Source organism: Mytilus californianus, unplaced genomic scaffold (assembly GCF_021869535.1).
Source record: "Mytilus californianus isolate M0D057914Y unplaced genomic scaffold, xbMytCali1.0.p SCAF_7, whole genome shotgun sequence".
Classification (NCBI taxonomy): domain Eukaryota; kingdom Metazoa; phylum Mollusca; class Bivalvia; order Mytilida; family Mytilidae; genus Mytilus; species Mytilus californianus.
The window spans coordinates 37,504,333-37,525,437 of record NW_026262723.1 but is presented as its reverse complement, the minus strand read 5'-3'; the positions used below and the strand labels follow the sequence as shown (position 1 = coordinate 37,525,437).

The following is a 21,105-nucleotide window of genomic DNA, read 5'->3' as shown; positions in this document are numbered from 1 at the left end:
ATTGAGATTTTTTTTGAAATTTCAGCATTATACTCATATACTGCAAGTTGAATTTTTTACGATTTCTTATATTAAAAATTTATTAATTCTGGATTGTGCCATTTTAAATGGTTTTGATATATAGAGACAGTTTACATCATTAGCACATTACTTCCATAAGAATGAATCAATTAGGATTTTTGTATAGTATATTAGAAAGTTATGACATTTGACATTTTAACAGTAAATCAGCCATACTTCATGATTTATTTGTAAGAATATATACCACTTACATGTATTCTTAAGGTTTCTATATGTATGAGTAGCATTTATTGATAAGGCTCTCAATGTATATGAGACTTAAGCTTTGAAGACATCAAGAGTAAAAGCACATCATTTCCTTGCGATATTTTTATGGGACCTAAACACTTTTAAGATCCTCTTCCTTTATTTGACCACTGAATTTCTTCCTCTTGACTTTGTATGAAGAGGAAATTGATTAGAGCTTTGGAAACCTGTTAAAGAAATGGAACGGAGATTGATTTTCTTGGGAAGTTTTGCACATTAGGTGTCATCAATAGAAGTTTGATTTTTGGCGTTTTAACGCCACTTTTAAGCACCGCTTTTGGGCTATTTCGTGGCTTCCAGTTTTTATTGGTGGAGGAAGCTGGAGTGCCTTGAGAAAACCACGACCTTCGATAGGAAAACTGACAATCCTAGTCAATTAAGATTGGCACCTGCACGAGCGGGGTTCGAACTCACAACCTCAGTGTTGACTGGCTAGTGATTACAGTAGTAACTACTTAAACCACTCGGCCACCGAGGCCCCTTTTTAAAGTAGATACCCCATTGATGATTGTGGCCAAGTTTGGTAAAATTTGCCCCTGAGTTTCAGAGGAAATGATCTTTGTAAAAGTTAACAGAAGACAGACACCAAGTGATGGCAAAAGCTCAAGCTAAAGTATTTCACCAAGAGTAAAAGCACACCATTTCCTTGTGATTTGGTGATAGGAATCTTAACATCTTTAATACCCTCTTTCTTTATTTGACCACTGAATTACAATGTCTTGACCTTGTTTTGAAGAGGAAATTGATTAGAGCTTTGGAAACCTGTTAAAGAAATTGAACGGAGATTGATTTTCTTGCGAAGTTTTGCACATTAGCTGTCATCAATAGAAGTTTGATAACCAGGACAGTTAATTGTTTACGTATCTCGATAACTAAGATTCATACTTTTGTATTGCTTTAATGCCTGCTTTAGTGTCCAATATCAATTTGTGTATTGATCTTACAAGTTTAACACGATCAAGGTTCTTATGTTTATAAAACAGAAAGAAGATTAAATGAATTTGTATGATTTTGAGTAGATTTTAATTAGTTTTTGAATTTGAATACGGTTTGTGTTCTAAAAATACATTGTTATGTTTTAATTGGTCATTTTGATCAAGGAATCGTCATGCAATGCTAAAAAAGATACAAGATAATTGGTAAACACATTAGTGGGTCTATTTTTGATTAATGTGAAGTTAGATAGATTGTTGTAGGAAATTATGTTTATTGATTCAAGAATTGATCAAAAGACAGAAATATAAAAATTATCCATCCGTTATTTGATCAGCAAAGTTTGAAATTACTTTGTATAATGGAGAATTGGGTCATCTGTAGAATCAAGAACTATTTCCTTATACTGCTATATTGCGAAAACAAATTATGATAAGGCCACATGAAAATAATTTTTAGATTCCTGTCTCCTATCTCTCTTCAATAGATTTTTTTTCTTCAATTTAATAGAAAATTTCACATTGTTAAATGTTTCTTTCAATTATTTTATTATATGAGTCAACGAAAATTATCTGTCATCTTGATATTGGAATAAACTAAAGAGGCTCCTTGAAATTAAATTTGTATGGCTTTATCATTTGAGATATTGCTCGTAATCTTCAGGGCTCACACTACTTCAGAATCATAGGGAGAAGTGACTTCTCTTTTTGAAATTGAGAGGGAGAAGTGGTGAGATTTGAAAGAGAAGTGCTTTTTGCTCGCTGGGCTACAATGTTTGGATTTTACTATAATACATTAAGGGCCATATGCATCTTATCTTTTTTATATTGTTCAATTTGTACCTGGGTATACAATTAACATGATTAAAGTAACTGCTCAAATTTAAAGTTGTTTAACTTTATCATATCTAGTTGCACAATCAAATGAGTTCTCTTGTCACAAAAAAAAAATTAAATATCTGGCAATAAAAAAAATTAAAATTCAATTAAAAAAACTACTCTGTTATCATGTTCATGAAATTAATTATTTCTCATTAAAAAGATATAACAGTTAAGCTTGGACCAGGAACATATATATTGACTGTTAGATATACTGTTCCCAGCTTGGACATAATATAATTTTATTAGTGCAATAGTCCCAGAGTTGAGCAACTTTAACTTATCAATTGAAACAATGCATATACATGGTAATATATACATTAATCAAGAAGATCTAACAAAAAGTATGTTGATGTGTGTGGAATGCGTAATTTTTCCTTTTGGGATCGATTTTTGTCTGTCAGTAGTGCCATTCATGCGTCCGTAGTCATTATCGCAAGAATCCGGATTTCGGTCATAGTGGGTCCGTTTCCGATGAAATCCCAACTCCGATCCGTAGTTGTTCAATAATATACCCAATAATTTAAATGTCGGACGAAGAAAAATTTACAAAAATAAAGATGTTTGACACACTATTTGGAAAGGAATATGACGTTTTTAATGCAATACATGGATAACAAGTTTACTTCAGGCAAATTTCATCAAGTTCTAATGAAGTAATAACTTATTTTGCCGAAAAGTTAGAATGATTTGATGTACGCTCTTGTATTTAAGTTGTAACAAGTACCGAAAGTGATAACAAATTGTTTTTATGAAATAACATGCCACCAGCTTAAAAATCAATGCTTTAACCCCTTTTTTGAAGAAAATAAATCGTTTATGCCTTGAATTTCCTTACTTTAGAATGAACATTGCTGTTTCGTCGACTTGGTAAAAATTGAATACTGGCGATGACGAAAGTGACTGAAACTTTGAAAGCGAGTATCGTAAACAACAGGGCGACTTGTTTTCGCTTTTGGGGATCGGGCAAAGCGAAGTGACGGACGGGAAAGCGACTTCTTTGCCCTAGTCGCCTGGTAGCGTGAGCCCTGAATATTTATGGTCTTGCATGAGAAGATTTTTTTTTATGAAATGTTTTAGAATAATATCTGAGTATTATCTCTAATGCCCATCATGTAAATATGACCATGCACATATATTGGAGGCTACCATAGTTCCTGCTCAAATTATATAACTATGATAGATTTTAATTTGCATACACAGGAAGCTGTATTTTTTTTAAGGATAATTCTACAAAAAAATGGTTAACCCTGAGACACAGAAACAGTTATATTGAAAAAGATAATTAAAGTAAAAGAATGCATGAACTGTCATAATAATTTGGATAAAAATGCAAAGAGTTGTGTTACACAACTATTTGAACCGCTGAATTTCCAGAGCTGTCTTTTTTCTTCTTCCCTTTTCGTTTTCCGTTATGTAATAACATTTCTATAAATAAATGATGTTTGTAATGAGAATATTTCCTGAATTTTAAAAACCAAGATATTTTTTTACCAAAGATGTAGTGTTAGTGTTTTAATGATGAGACGAGGTCATGAAGATATATATCTTCATAATTGGAATACAGTATACATGTTACAAAACTCAGGAAATTGCATTTAGAAGTTGTCTGAAGAAGGTATCAGACTAAACATTACCGTATATTAAATGCTATTTTATTAAAAAGCCATTACCGTAGCTTCAAAAACCGGAAGATTGTTGTTCTACTTCATTATCTTATTTTGGCATATATGACCGTGTCTAGCTAATTTTACGCACATTAATGCTACGGTGTCATTCGTGATCACATCGTCGTTTGATTTGTTATCCATTATAAAATCTCAGAGTGCCTCAGGATTGTTGTTACCATCACCGTCTTTATTACAATGATTATCATTGTCAACCTATGACCTTCAAATTGATTGTTTACAATTAAAAAAAACTTAACCTTGGCAGCTCAAATTAACCAAAGGCTAATTTGGTATTGATATCAGATCAATCCTAGTAAAGCTATACAATAATAAAGTTGACTTTTTTCAAGGACAAAATGAATCGTGTTTGAAATGAAAGTTTAAAAGAAGCTGGGGTTTGAAACTAAAATTGAAATTCAATTTTGATTTTTTTTCTTCAAGTACTTAACCATGTAACTTATACTTTAGTCATCAAAATTATCAAGTTGAGGAATTGTCTACTTGTCTACCTGTCTGTATGTCTGTGTGTATGTAATGTAGAATTTTATTATTTCATTGACTCTTGGGTATGCAGCCTTATACCGCTTACATATAGAAATTGACAATGAGTTTGGCTAAAACTTAACTTTACTTCAAAAGAGATGATAAATTTTCCCTATTGTGAGCTTTCCATTTCTGTCATGCCATCTTCCAGTAGTGCCTATATACTGAATATATATATCTCTCAGTTGATACAATATTAAGGGCTTTTGTTTCCTATCATGATTTCCTTGATGGAGGGTTGCTACTTACAAGAAAGCGTTTGAAGCAAGGGTTCCTAATATAAAAGTTCAACATTTCCTCAAAACTTTATTTCGGAGTATCTGTGTCACAGATGACTATGGTAAGGATATGTTCCATTTGTTGTAGCTAAAACCCTGTCCTCTTTCCCTTGACTTTGACATCAGGGAATGTAACTTATAATCTAATTTTACTTGTGATGAACTACATGACAGGTGCAACTAGTGGAGAAGGAAATGCTTACCCTTCCAGAGCACACAACCACTTCTTATTCAAAGTTGATATGTATTGGTTCCATTGAATATTATCAGATCAAATCTCCACCAGATGAATATTAAGGATGAGCCGAGTTAATGATAAGATTATATAGAGGTCAAAGGTCTGGTTAGACTGCAGATGAAGGATTTAAACTTTTTTTCAAAATTCAAGCTCATTTTGATAGTTGATATGCTTAATTCAGTAATTTGATTATACGAATGTATATCATTATAAACTTCCTTATAAAATTCTTTCCTAATGAAAATGTACTTGTTTTCAACAGTTTTAAATGCACACTTAAAGAGAACATAAATTACTAAATTCACTTTGAAAACAAAATCCAACAAAAGCCTTTAATGCACCCTCTAAGAATTTTGTCATACTTATTGTTAAAAACATTATGTAATTCTTTCTTTGATATTGTTGAAGTATGTTTAAATTGTTTACAGAATTACGATTTTACACAAGTTTCTATGTGACTAGAAATCTTTTAACAATCTTTGATAGATCTTGGGTTGTAGGTGCAGTAATGAACGTGATAATTTCTCTGTTTACAGATTATTTACTGTTAAAACAGTTTTTGAAAGTGTTAACTCTGAAGTAAAGTTTAAAATATTGAGATTTTATTGTTGTTTGAAAATCCTGATTATGTGCTACATATTATGATACATGAATTGATTATTGAAATGCACCAATTAAAGGTCTTTTCAATATCGTATATTTAATACATATTTAAAGTTTTAAAATATCAAAATGTTTTTTGACATAAATACCTCATAAATATCACGTTTGTCGTGATGTCTCTATGTAAACTAATATGTTGGATTAAAGTACAGTTATAAATATTTTTACAGAATAAATGATATGCCTGTGATGTTTAAAACAATTTAAAAGGATTTTGAGATCAGTGCATTAGAATAATTGTATGTTTTCATAAATATTTGTAATGAAGTTTTAAAAGATTTCTTATTAAAGTTTATGTGTGTATTTTGTTCAAATTAAAGGTGACGTGTCATAAACTATAATACTATATTTAAAAATATTGAGACCTTTATTTTTGAAAACATCAAGAATTTTGTCAATTTCTGCTGATAATTCGTGTTTTGTTACCACAAACACCTCCAGAATAGGGAAAAGTGTTGCTAAATGGCAGTTTTCAAATGTTTTTTCTGCTTTTTAGCTTACCTTTATGATCCTATATTGAATGGTCATATTGATACCTTTGGAAATAAAACATTCCCCTATGATTTCAAACAAGTTCTGTTTTTATTTTTCAAAGAAGTTATCAATTGAATGATTTAAAATTGTTACTGAATAAGAGCTGAAGTTGCCAAAGTTTGATGTTTCTTTGGTAAAAATTTCATTTTGGTCTGAATCATGATTATAGTCTTATTTAGCACAAATGCCTTAAAGATTTTATATACTATGTATATCATCCAATATTATGGCTGCAGTAGTTTAATTAGATATTCCTATTTATTAGTCTTCACAGTCACTTATGGTTGCAGTCTTGTAATTGACTGCTCCATAGGCTTACATGCTAAACAGCTGATCTTTGAAAATAAAAAAATTAAAAATGCTACATAGAAAAATTTTTCCATGTTCATATCATGTATGTACTAATGTGAAATTGTGATTTAATTGAAAAAAAAGTGGGTCATGCCACGAAGAATAAAAAGTTATGTAACCCTGAAGTCAAAACAATTTTTTTCTACTTTCTGTTTGCTGTTTTTACAAGGCCGCACCACTTTCAGTAAACATGATATCCTTCCACTTACCTGGATTGATATCCCCAAAAAGATGCAAGACTTTTTTTCAAATCTATATATATGTTTCAATTCAGTATAAACTTTTAATCAAACAGAAAAACTTGAGTCCAGAAAAAAATTCTGAAAAAAATGGACTATTTTATTTCCCTCCATGTTTTGACATGCACCGGAAACTGGAGTTGTAATACAAGACTGGTACCTTATGCCTGTATCACTCTGTTCAGTTCTTCATGAAATGGCATATCACGGCTTTGTCTTAATAACTTTGACAAAAGGTATCACTTATACCACGGTGTTTGACTGACACAGATAAGTTTGACCCGAACTTATCAAGTCATCTTCCAGTTTGCTTTTAAAACAAATAGGAAAATAATATTGCTAATGCTATAATAAAAACAAACAAATATTACTATCGAATCATTTATCATAAAAAAAATCATGTTTTGGCAATTAAACCAGAAAAAGACAAGATAAAACAGCGATCCATATTGCCATACAAAAGCAGTGTTAACTCAATTCAATGACAGAAAAATAGAAGCTATAAAAGATTACATTCCAAAATCCATAACTATAAAACATTCTCTGAAAGTGTAACTTTTCCTGTTTTCTCACAACAAATTGCTCTTTTTAAAATAAGAGAAGAGATTAAATAATTATTTATTACTTCTATGTAAATCAGATCCATGCATAGTTGTCTCATAATGTCTCAATCTTCGTGGCTGAGACCACTTGGACATGAGAACTGAGAAAACTATATCTAGTACAAAAAGTACTAGTTAGTTTTGCATTGAATTCATCGATAGATAAAGCTGGCTATATATAATGAAGTGAATTTATAGATAACAACTATTGTTTATTGTTGTTATAATTGATATCTTTTATCTGTGTTTTATATGTGATTAAGATAGTAGGACATTTTACAAAGTGAACATATAATTTTAAAAGGGTTTATATGGCTAAAGTAATGCTTCCTAGTTATGATTTTTCTTCTTGATTTATATTTTAACAGCCTGAAGCAATATTTCTTAAAAAAGGCATAAATCTGTTTCTTTAAGGGCAAAGAAGTAATAGAGTACTACATTCAGGAACTAATAACAGAAGGTACATCTTTTATAAAACCCTGGACCCCTAAAATTGAGGACACACCCTCACAGGACAGTGGTCTAAGGAGTCGGTCTAACAGTCAACACAGCAATAGCAGCCAATCTAGTCTAGTCTTAGGAGCCACTGCTGCCACCATGCATGAGAAGTCTCCTGTTTCTGAAGGTAAGAAAATAGTATATTGTGGATTCATCTATTTTTGTTGGTAAAAACTTTTATGGATTGAGGAATAATTGTATTTCTGTGCATACATGATTTTGTAGTTTTAACAAATCTGCACACAAGCCTATAGAAAATTTGTATGTTATTGAAGTCGTTATTTTAACTCAAGAAATCCATGAATATGTACATCAGTATAAATATGAATCCTCTGCACTAATGTATAAAAAAACATTTCATTCCCACATTTTACACTATGTCTATGGTAGCATGCATGCATTGAAGTGTTGGAGGTCAGATCCCCAGACTGGGCACTCCAAAAAATTTGAAATTGGCATTTGCTGCTTCTCTGTCAAGCAAGCATTATACAGCATTCAGCAATAAGATCAAAGGTTGGAAATAATGTTCTGAGGGAGGGTGACATGTAAACCTGCTGTCTTTTAGCTTGTAATGAGGCACATTAAAAATTAACTAGACATGTTAGACCTTATACAAAAGAGTTCAAAAATCATATTAGAAGAATGTATTTGTCTTGAATGTACGAAAAATATTGTCCTCTAAACATTAAACATCTACATATCTTTTGTTTTCCTGCTTTATGCTTTCTGCAGAGGTATGCTTATTAGGACAACCTTAGCTTCTAAAGTTTCCCTAATATTTTCACCATCAAATTTAATTAGTCTCTGTCAAGCAAGTATTATACAGCATTCAGCAATAAGATCAAAGGTTGGAAATAATGTTCTGAGGGAGGGTGACATGTAAACCTGCTGTCTTTTAGCTTGTAATCAGGCACATTAAAAATTAACTAGACATGTTAGATTTTATACAAAAGAGTTCAAAAATCATAATAGAAGAATGTATTTCTCTTGAATGTACGAAAAATAGTGTCCTCTAAACATTAAACATCTACACATCTTTTGTTTTCCTGCTGTAAGCATTCTGTAGAGGTATGCTTATTAGGACAACCTTAGCCTCTAAAGTTTCCCTAATATTTTCACCATCAAATTTAATTAGTCTGTGGGGAAGTGGTGCTGTATTCAGGTGTTAATTTAATATTCTATCCAGCACATTTGCAAAACTAATATCTTTCATTATAAAACTTTGATAAGAAGTAAATTTGATGTATCATATAAACAATATTTAATTAACTCCAGTCAGATATATTCCAGACAGTAACATGAAATCTATTGACTCTTTCGTAACTTGGACATCTGAAGAAGCCTCTTTATATGAAATCAGAACAATATCAGTAATTAATTTTGTCAATAGAGAATTTGATTATTTGAAATCTGATGACTTTAGAACTCGTTATGACATTTTCAGAATACCTGGTGTTAAATAACAGTAAATGTCAATAATTAAAGTAGTGATTATTTGGCATTCTGTTTCATTAACGACATCTGTAATGGATTTTTTGCACATTTAGGTGTTGAAAAATCTTTAACGTGTTAATGATATTATACAATCTTACTTAAGTACATTTTGTTATGAAAGATGGATATAGTACATGTCATTTGTCAAGCTTTTTTTAAAAGCTTAAGCTTTGTGTATCATGATTAGTTGGTATTACATGTACTATGATAAATCAAAGATATATACCTTCTTGTCAAGATGAAACCACAGATTGACAAAGTCTGAAATCTGAATCCTTTGTGAAAGTTCAATCAAGTTCAATGTCCAGTGGGACTAGTAAAAAGCATTTAAAGCATTTATGGATGGTGGGCCCATCATGAATTAATTTGTACCCATCATTCTGCAAATAATAAAATAAAACAATTTCTACATAGAATTAATTGTACCACCATGCTTTGAATTTAAAGAACACCATTCTTGAAATCACTTTAATCATCCCTCAAAAATTGACTTGGGGAAAACATGAACGCAACTAACCATAAAGGAAATCTTTGGTAAAAATTTTTTTTTACTGTGGAGTCATTATTATTTGTTGGATACCTTTTTTTTTTTGGATTCCGCTGGTACAAGTGAACTACTAATTTAAATGTTCAATCAAGTTCAAAATTTTCTTTAAGCTTGAATGCAGACTTTTGGAAACCCACAAAAACAAATATTCACAAAAAGGCATTTTTTCCTTGATCCATGGAAATTGGTATCAACGAAAATAAACGAATTCACAATACCTTAATAATTTTAATGACTTTTATGAAACTTCATTGCACTGAACTACCATTTAATCCAAATCAGATGTTAATGAATAGGTTGCTTTCGACAAGTGCCATTTTATATTTTGTTGACCAAACCTGTGTAATACTGGAAACTGCTTATACAAGATATGAGAAACACTTTTTTATGTGATTAACTTGAAGTATTATTTTCTTTACAGGTGCTCATTCTCCAGATCTTGCTGGTGGGAAACTGGAAGATGTTTACATTGAACGTTTTCTTGGTAACCTAACTCCAGTACAAGAGAATAGTCTTGTTCAACTACGCCAACTCCTGCAGACTACTCATAAAGGAAAGGTAAGCATGATAAAAAAAAGCAAACCCTGAATTTAAAAGTTCAACGAAGTACATATTTTCAATAGCCTTGCATACAGACTTTGCCAAAGCCACTAAATCAAATACTGTGGATTCATTATTATTCGTTGGATACCAATTTTCGTGGGTTTCGTGGGTACAGATGAACCACGAATTTAAATGTTCAACGAAATACAAATTTCTATAAAGTTGTATCCAGACTGTGTCAGAACCACGAAATCACATATCCAAGAAAATTCAAGGTTTCAGCAATCCACGAAAATTGGTACCCACGAAAATAAATGATTCCACAGTATTAATGAAAATACAACTTTTTCTCAACGAAAATTGGTAATGAATCTTCAGTATGATAAGACTTAACTTTAAATTTTCCTTTTTTGAATGTATGTTGAGTTAGGTAAATCTAGCTGCCTATATTAAATATACTATTCTAATTCCTATATGAAATGTACTAAGACATCATCTGAAATGGCGGAAAATATGTGTTTGAAATTAAAATGTTTATCTGCATGCAGTCAGATGTATGCTTCCATCACTATGTCTTGTTTTTCAGATTCCAAAGGATGCCCATATTTTACGTTTCCTACGTGCTAGAGATTTCCACAGAGAAAGGGCAAGGGAGATGCTTGTTCATTCCATGGCTTGGAGAAAGCTCCACAATGTTGACGGTTTATTAGAATCATATCAAGCTAGTGAAGTTATAGACCAGTACTATACTGGAGGCTGGCATTACTGTGATAAAGGTATGGGAATTTTTAATTACTGTGAACTCATTATTATTCGTGTCATACCAATTTTTGTGGGTACTGGTGAACCACAATTCAAATGTTCATTGATATACAATGTTTATATAGGCTCTTTATAATGCAGACTAAAAACCACAAAATCAAATAGCCATGTAAAAAATAGTTTTTCTTTAATCCAAGAAAAAATTGATATACATAAAAAAAGTACAAGACAGAATGCTCTGAGATAATATAAAAAATAAGATGTGGTAGGATTGCCAATGAGACAACTATCGTCCAGAGACCAAATGACATAGAAGTTCGAATAAAAGGACTGTCACATGGCCTTTACAATTCAGCTCTAATATTTTGATATAAAACATTTACAGCTATGATCAAGTGTTCAACTCTTCTTGATTATAGTTATTTTTATCAGCTTTAATACCAATCTGATTGAAATATAGTTCTTTGTCCATGCTTGGCTTACAAGGATATGACTGAGCTTTGTTCTATTTTCTGTTTTAAAGACCTTTCTGGACCCTCTGGTTTTGTTGTAATGATACACACCTTGAAAAATATGGAGGCTAAAATTTCATTGGCTGATGTAATAATTACAGGAACATGAAGTCGAATGGAGTGATTTTAGATCCTTGAAATTGAAGCCTGGATACAAAATCAGTATTTTAATCAGATTTTATTACAATAATTACAGTTTGTGAACATTGATGGGTTTTTTTTGTAGATTTTTTTACTGATATTAATTGAATGAGAGATAAAAGACATGCAGGAACCACTGAGACTTAATTCCTTTATTTTTTCTTTTAACCAATCTTCCTTGTTTAAAAAAAAAGGTTACCATTACTCTCATACATGTATATAAGGTATTTACTTTTATGATTTGAGAGCAACAGTTTTTGAATACTGCCTGAAATTTTATGAAACAGAAAGTCACAAAAATTTACATCACATGACTATAAGTAAACATTCAGTTGCATGTATCAGGTTATCCTAGCACAGTATACATGGTATACAATGCAAAGGAATATACATTGCAAATATTGAAATCTATTTCCTATCTTTACCATAATCTAAATTTAGATGGCAGACCATTGTATGTATTGAAGTTAGGACAGATGGATGTTAAGGGTCTGATTAGGAGTGTTGGAGAGGAAGCAATACTAAAACATGTAAGTACAATGTCAACATCAGTAGAAAATTAGTCTGATTATTAATGTTAAACAGATAGATTACTCATCCACCCAGGCCCATGAAGATAGTTTTAATTCCTGTGATATGATATATTTTAATAAGGGATAATCTAATTTTAAATCAACTTTATAATTTCTGTTTCTTGTAAGGATTAAACATATTATATTTTAGTGATTTTTTCAAACCAACTGCATACATGCATTAGTTATAATACAGTCTTTTTGTACATTGTCAATTGCAACAGTTTCTTATTAGCCCCCTACCAACCAAGTCGAAGGGGACTTTAGGTTTGCACTCCATCTGTCTGTCTGTCTGACTGTCTGTCTGTTTGTCTGTCTGTCTGTCCATCCGTCAGTCCGGCAAATCAGTTTTCCACACTTTTTTCTTCATGCATTAAGATATTGATTTGATATTTGGTGTATTGTTTTATCATGACAAGTTACAGATTAATTTCGCATTTTGTTTCGGTCTGATGATTTTGTGCAGAGTTATGGTCCTTTGACTTAGAAAATTCACTAAAATAATCAGTTTTCCGCACTTTTTTTTGTCATTCTTGAAGATATTGATTTGATAATTGGTATATAGTTTTATCATGACAAGTTACAGATCAAGTTCGAATTTTGTTCTGGTCTGATGATTTTGTGCAGAGTTGTGGTCCATGGACTCAGAAAATTCACTTAAATAATCAGTTTTCAACACTTTTTTTCGTCATGCTTGAAGATATTGACTTGGTATTTGTTATATAGTTTACACCATGACAAGTTATAGATCAAGTTAGCATTTTGTTCCAATACAATGAATTTTTAACCTGTAGAGGACTATGTATTACCATGCAATACTCACAAAATGCTTGTTGATAAATGTTTTACAACATGTACAGACGAATCAGATATTTTTAAATTATGTGTATGTTTTATTCAAGTTTATTTTTATGGAAATTGTGAAGTGTCAAATTGTTCATAGTAACTTGAAAGCTCATAATCATAGTAATTTATAGTAATGGGATATCAAGAATTTTACATAAACAGTATTTTTATCAATTTTCCATGAACAAGATCATTAAAGCAGTAAATGAACAGGAAAATTGATGGATTATGTCAGTGAAAAATACTCAGTTTAAAATTTCAATACACAATACAAACTCATGAATTGTTATAATATTTTATTAGATTAAATATCTCCTTACTATTGAATGTAGGTACAGCGTTATGCAATAAGTATTTGTCATCTACAATTTTTTGCGATATATTTCATATCAAACCACATTTTTTTCAAAAAAATTATTGTGGGATCATTTCCTGTTGGATTTTCATCAACTTGGTGTCAATACAATAGAAGTAGAATTGTCACTGATTTATGTGTTATTAAGTCATAAGTTTATTGGGAAATGTTCTCTTTTTCTGATGATTTAATCACAAGTATTTATATTTGTCTCTAAATTTGCTTTATATTTCAGCCAAATTATATTATCATACATATTCACATCAGGAGAAAACAAAAACAACTTATTGCATAACACTGCACTTGCTCTTAAAGTACTTGTATATTACAAGAGTTAGTGCAAAGGGTTGTTCTCGGTGCACATGATTCTTACATAATACGTTATTGATATTAAATAGATATGAAAAGATTTAGTATAAGATATTATTTGTAGGTTTTGAGTGTGAATGAAGAGGGTTTGAGGAGATGTGATCAGGCAACACAAATCACAGGATATCCAGTGTCGTAAGTATTGGCATGTACCGCGTACATGTTTTAAACACCATCTGTTTGACGTTATAAAAATTTTGGTGGATAATGCTTGGATGTATTCTAGACTTGTAGATTCACATCTATAGGGATGAATATGCAGATAACAAATTTTGACCCTGTTCAGAAATACGCCTTGTTATTGAAACTCTTACTACATTGTTATTGCAAAAGAAAGAAACTTTTCCACGAAATCATTTCCTTTTGGTTAAGGTATTTAAACTTTTATCAGTTCACTTGTCCCATTGAATAAATACAATAGCTATTGTTCTCTGTGTAGTTTATTCACTGGGAATTTTTTCTAAGAGAAATCCATCACTAATTGATTAATTTACCTGTAGAAAAAATTGTCTTCTATGTAGATGAAAATACATATATCAATTCACAAAACTGCATGTGATGTTGTATTATTAAATATCAATGATTTAATCATAAAAAGTTTATTTTTGACAAAATTTTTAGGATTGTTCCTATTGAAATTTGCATTTTTTTTTGTGTTTGCTTAGTTATAGCATACATTTAAGAAGGCCTTAATTTAAACATCGTCATTTTCCAGTTTGTAGTTGTCAAATACACACAAAAAAAACTTTTGTCAGAAATCAACTTTTAATGTTTTTTGTCGAGCCTTCGACTTTTGTCGAAAAAGCGAGACATAGCGATCCTCCTTTCCGTCGGCGGCGGCGTCCACAAATATTCACTCTGTGGTTAAAGTTTTTGAAATTTTAATATCTTTCTTAAACTATCCTGGATTTCTACCAAACTTGGACAGCAGCTTGTTTATGATCATAAGATAATATCCAAAAGTAAATTTTGTAAAAAAAAAATTCCATTTTTTCCGTATTTTACTTATAAATGGACTTAGTTTTTCTGCCAGGAAACATTACATTCACTCTGTGGTTAAAGTTTTTGAAATTTTAATAACTTTCTTAAACTATCCTGGATTTCTACCAAACTTGGAAAGAAGCTTGTTTATGATCATAAGATAGTATACAGAAGTAAATTTTGTAAAAAAAAAATCATTTTTTCAGTATTTTACTTATAAATGGACTTAGTTTTTCTGTCAGTTAACATTACATTCACTCTGTGGTGTAAGTTTTTAAAATTTTAACAACTTTCTTAAACTATCTTGGATTTGTACCAAACTTGGACATAAACTTGTTTATGATTAAAAGCTAGTATCTAGAAGGAAATTTTGTTAAAATTTTGTTAAAATTTTGTTCCATTTTTTCCGTATTTTACTTATAAATGGACTTAGTTTTTCTTCCAGTTAACATTACATACAGTGTGCAGTTTAAGTTTTTAAAACATTTATTAGATTCATAAACTATCCTGGATTTTTACCAAACTTGGACAGAAGCTACTTACAATCAAAAGATAGTATAGAGAGGAATATTTTTATTAATTTTTTTCCTCATTTTTGTTGAGCCTGCGATTAACAGCAAAAGTAGGCGAGACACTGGGTTCCGCGGAACCCTTACGAATTTTTTTATATATATATATATATTTGGAACATTGAACAGTAATTATATAATTAAATTTATCTATCGATTCAAAATATTGTTTTCAGAGGATGTACCTGTATTGTTGATTTGGAAGGTTTGAGCATGCGACATCTTTGGCGACCAGGAGTCAGAACATTGCTACGCATTATTGAAGTTGTAGAAGCTAATTATCCAGAGACAATGAACAAATTATTGATAGTTAGAGCTCCAAGAGTGTTTCCTGTATTATGGACATTAATAAGTCCATTCATTGATGAAAATACGAGGCAAAAATTCATGATATATGGTGGGAAAGATTATCAAGGAGCAGGAGGATTGATAGAATTCATTGATAAAAAATATATACCAGATTTTCTGGATGGAGATTGCTATGTAAGTCAAAATAGGGATTGGCATTCACATGTACGGTCAATAGGGGATTTCCGAGATGGTTGCTGATTTGCCATTTCAGAATTTTAAGAAATTCTGTGAAAAGTTTTTGAAAGCTTACACCAAAACGTTGTGATTGGCTTACACAATTCTGAACAATGGGAATTCATCCAATGACATGACATCATTTTCATTTTGGGGTACGAACAATGAAATTATCCACAATCCTTTAGATTCTGAAACAGTCAATCAACATGGAGGTTGCAAATGTCTTTATCATGTGACATTTTTCTAGGCATCTGTCATGCCTGTCTAGTCTTTATTGCAGTTGAATTAAGCAAACAGAATGATTATACCCCCGCTTTAAAAAAGAGGGGGAGGGGGGGGGTAAACTGTTTTACCTCTGTCTGTCCTTCCGTCAGTCTGTCCGTCAGTCCATCCGTCCGTCCCATAAATGTTTTCGTCGCATTTTTCTCAGGAACTACTTTACAAGGATTTCTGAAATTTGGTTTCAGGGTTTATATAAGTAAGTTACACCGTGTGATGTGTTTTCAGATTCATCACTCAACAACTTCCTGTTTACCGAACACTTGTATTATTTTACGCATGATAGCCAAGTTGAAAATTTTCGTCACATTTTTCTCAGGAACTACTTGACAAGGATTTCTGAAATTTGGTTTCAGGGTTTATATAAGTAAGTTACACCGTGTGATGCGTTTTCAGATTCATCACTCAACAACTTCCTGTTTACCGAAATATTTCGGCGGGGGTATCATCAGTGAGCAGTAGCTCACAGTTTTACTTGTTTTATCAGATTTCTATTTGAAATATTCATCCCCTTTTCTTTTTTGCCCCCTGTTGTAAATATATTACCCAATATTGATATTTCATGCAGACAAGATGTTTTTTTTTTATCCACACTACACCTAACTTTCTGAAATAATCACAGACTGGTGTTTATTATAAGAATGAAATCAGATTCTGAGTAAAAGACTATCTCTGAAGTGGTATATTCTTTTATAAATAAATATTCCATTCCTGTAAGAAGGACCTCTTAAATTTAAAACTTGTGTTGAATATGTATGATATATTTGCCACTGGACATAAATTGAGATAAAAAATTTTATTTTTTTTGTGTCACCTCAACAGCACCTTGATGCTTGCGAGATACCATTCTAGTTTCAATGATGGTTTGCTCATTTCGAAACTTTGACTGAGTTTAAGAAAGTGTTTCATTAGAAGACGGAGTTTTCAAATATCCTAAAACCTTATAATTGATTGATTATAAAAAAGAAGATGTGGTATGATTGCCAATGAGACAACTCTTCACAAGAGACCAAATGACACAGAAATTAAACAACTATAGGTCACCATACAGCCTTCAACAATGAGCAAAGCCCATACTGCACAGTCAGCTATAAAAGGCCCTAAAATGACAATGTAAAACAATTCAAACGAGAAAACTAACGGCCTAATGTATGTACAAAAAATGAAAATGATTGTTTACTTTATGTCCAGTGACAAATATTTCCTGCATGTTCAGGATGTGAACAAATTAACAATAAAACAATAAACAATAGGTAAGTCCTGCAATAGGTGGAGGACCGGGATGATAGCTGGGAAATTTGGAATGCCACTGGAAAAGGAGGGTATATTGGATATGGACAGAAATTTAGCCTTGCATGACATCTTACAGATTAGGGATTTGATTAAGCCTTAGCAACTGTGACTGATATCGATATCATCCTGGATGCCTGATACAGCATGTTGGCCATTGATTGTTACACATACAACCTAATTATATTTGTTACTAAGTATATAATAATATAATTTATATAATTTTTCAGTGTGATGTACCTGAAGGAGGATTAGTGCCAAAAGCTTTATATAAAGAAGAATACTCAGATAAATCTCCCGAGGGTCCCCCACTTAGTATTGACAGCCTTTATCAAACAAGTTATGTTGTAAAGGATTTTTGTCATGAAGTAAGTACTTCCTGTTTTGAACAAGTTATCCAGCTCCAGGATTTTCACTTTGTGTTATAAGCTTATGTGTATCAATCAATGTAAAAGTAAGGAGATATGATATGATTGCTAATGACATCATTATCCACTAGAGTCCATTGTGATTATGAGTAACTATAGGTCACCGTACGGTCTTCAACAATGCCAAAAACTCATACTGCACAGTCAGATCTGTTATGAAGTAAAATGCAACCTATATTGACCTCAACAGAACTTTATTGACTGCTCACTATTGAGAGTAAATGATATAAGTTTAATTAAAGTAAAACTTCTTGAAGAAAGTTCACACTGGTTGCAACTTCAAAGAATTTAAGGGCAGCAACTCTGACAGCTAACATCAGACACTTGACATGATGAAACAAATTTTTTTGAGAAATAACACAGTCAAACTGAACATGACTTTCTTACAAGTGTACAGTTTAATTGCTTATGTTGCATGATTTAAAGATTTTTGGGGAAAGACGGCTTCAAGCTGTCAATTCCCTATTTGGTTGGCCAGACTTCCAAGCCTCTCACGTCAGTCATTTTGTTTTTATAGTTGGGAAAACACCTCAAAATTTCATACGGAAATTGAAGAGAAGGAGACACACAAATGAACAGATTGACTTTAAACACTTTTTTATACATTTCCCTTCTGTTTATCATGAAATTATCGTATCTTGAGCTCTCTCGTACACTATTTACGTTTCATTTATAATCTGGGAAAATCAGTATTATGAAATATTCTAAACATATCCAACCTAGTGACGTCATGGTTGGAATGCCACACTAGGTAGAAGCAGGGATATACTTTACTCATTATTAAAATCATTCACAGAAATCGTGTACAAATTTAAAATCGGTATTTGTTTATTTAAACATAATTATGTTTGCTGTAGATGATCCAAACATCAATTGTTTAATTTTTAGGTCAACTTTCGCGGTAAACAATGGGGATACACGAGATTGGGGAGAGAAACATCAGTTTTCATTCTTTCTGTAACTGTAACTGTATTGAGAATCTTCCTCCAATACAGGAGCACCTCAATTGATGAGTAATTATCCACCTAAATAAAAGTTAATGTATCTGAACACTTAAAATGTGACATTTATTATATGATAAGTAGTCTCCTATTAAAAAATTTTGTGTACCAACATAATCATTGTAATGGCAAAAAAATTCTAAAATTTTCCAATGTTGCTTTTTGTAGTTTAAACATATTTATTCATGAAATTTACAAATATATCAAAATGTAGGATCTGGAAACAAGCTGCACACAGCTTATATCAATCTGATTGATTTTTGTAAGTACATGTATCCCTGTGCTGAGAGTTGTAACTGGGAACTTTATCAATGGAAATTTAAAACTGAATAGACTTTTCAGTCCTCACTTTCTTGAGAAAAAAAATTAAAATCTTGTAGCACTGTCACAAAAAATGGAGAATGGCCCTAGCCTGCAGTGTAGTGGTACACAATTAAAATTTGAAAATATATTGTAGTAGTTATTAAATGATAGAATTCAATTGAATTTTAGATAATTAACTTTCAGTTTTAATCAAATGTTTTGATTTAGAAGGTGCAGATCTCTTCCATTGGTCCAAATTGACTCCATGATGAATTCTTGACTAAGCAAATGAAATTACATTAAACAACAATTAATTTTAATATTGTCAACCTTTCTACATGTTCAAGCTGTTCTTTTGCTAATTCTTTGTATTAAGACTATCAAAAGTTCCCAAAAAACAAAAATAGAAACAATGGCCGTCTTTTCCCTTAGAGCTCTTAAGCTCTTTGATTGTAATTTATGAATTAAATAAAATTGAGAATGGAAATGAGGAATGTGTCAAAGAGACAACAACCCAACCAAAAAGCAGAAAACAGCCCAAGGCCATGAATGGGTCTTTAACACAGTGTGAAAATCCCTCACCCAGAGGCAAGCTTCAGCTGGCCCCTAAACAATAAAACCTGTCATGAACTTTATACGCCTTGCTGCTATAGGGACCTCACCTCAGTACCAAAAGCTTTTATCAAACAATTATTTTTATTACAAAAGACTTTAAGGAAGATCACTCCTATTGTTTTTGAATTTTTGTCAGATATTCTGAATCCTCTAGTTTTATCATGTAGTGCCAATAAAAATTTTGATCGCAAACCCCTACTTTGTCTTTTTATAATTTTATTACATATAGTTTAAAAAGCCATATTTGAAAATCTTTTAAAATCTTTGTTATTTTTTATACAACCACAAAAAAAATTTTGTGGTCATATATTGGTATGACGCTGGCATCGTCGTCGTCGTCTTCGTCTGAATACACATTATTTTTTTGCGCTCTAACTTTAGTTTAAGTGAATGGATCTCAATGAAATTTTACCATAAGGTTCAATACCACAGAAGGAAGGTGGGGATTGATTTTGGGGGTTGTGGTACCAACAGTTAAGGAATTAGGGGTCAAAAAGGGGCCAAAAATTAGCATTTTTGTGACTTCCAGACATAACTTGTGTGTAAGTGTATGGATATCTCTGACATTGTACCACAAGGTTACATATCACAAAGGGAATGCTGGGATTGATTTTGGTGGTAATTGCCTCCAAATTTTAGGAATTAGGGGCCAAAAAGGGGCAAAAAACAAGCATTTTTCTAGTTTCATGACAATAACATGTGTGTAAGTCTATGGATCTCTCTGACATTGTATCACAAGGTTCCATATCTCAAAGGGAATGCTGGGATTGATTTTGGGGGTAATTGCCTCCAAATTTTAGGAATTAGGGGCCAAAAAGGGGCAAAAAACGAGCATTTTTCTAGTTTCATGACAATAACTTGTGTGTAAGTGTATGGATCTTTATGAAATTGTACTACAAGGTTCCATATCACAAAGGGAAAGCTGGAATTGAGTTTGGGGGTAATTGCCCAAAAAGTTTGGGAATAAGGGGCCAAAAAGGGGCCAAAAAACAAGAATTTTTCTAGTTTCCAGACAATAACTTGTGTTCAAGTGTATGGATCTCTCTGAAATTGTACTGCAAGGTACCATACCACAAAGGGAAGGCTGGGATTGATTTTGGGGGTAATTCCCTCAAAATTTTAGTAATTAGGGGCCATAAAAGGGCAAAAAAACAAGCATTTTTCTAGTTTCAGGACAATAACTTGTGTGTAAGTGTATGGATCTTTATGAAATTGT

The 21,105-nt window shown here is 31.7% G+C and overlaps 1 protein-coding gene across 2 annotated transcripts in view; it reads left to right on the top strand.

Annotated features, from left to right (window-relative positions):
* Nucleotides 1-21,105, top strand: part of LOC127709820 (SEC14-like protein 1) — a 50,618-nt gene that overhangs the window by 15,837 nt on the left and 13,676 nt on the right. For both annotated transcript variants that reach the window (XM_052215479.1, XM_052215478.1), the window contains exons 5-11: nucleotides 7,671-7,881; nucleotides 10,217-10,353; nucleotides 10,925-11,114; nucleotides 12,195-12,283; nucleotides 13,960-14,030; nucleotides 15,622-15,928; nucleotides 17,773-17,910. In XM_052215479.1, coding sequence (XP_052071439.1) covers nucleotides 7,671-7,881; nucleotides 10,217-10,353; nucleotides 10,925-11,114; nucleotides 12,195-12,283; nucleotides 13,960-14,030; nucleotides 15,622-15,928; nucleotides 17,773-17,910 — 1,143 coding nt within the window. The remainder of the gene's footprint in view (nucleotides 1-7,670; nucleotides 7,882-10,216; nucleotides 10,354-10,924; nucleotides 11,115-12,194; nucleotides 12,284-13,959; nucleotides 14,031-15,621; nucleotides 15,929-17,772; nucleotides 17,911-21,105) is intronic.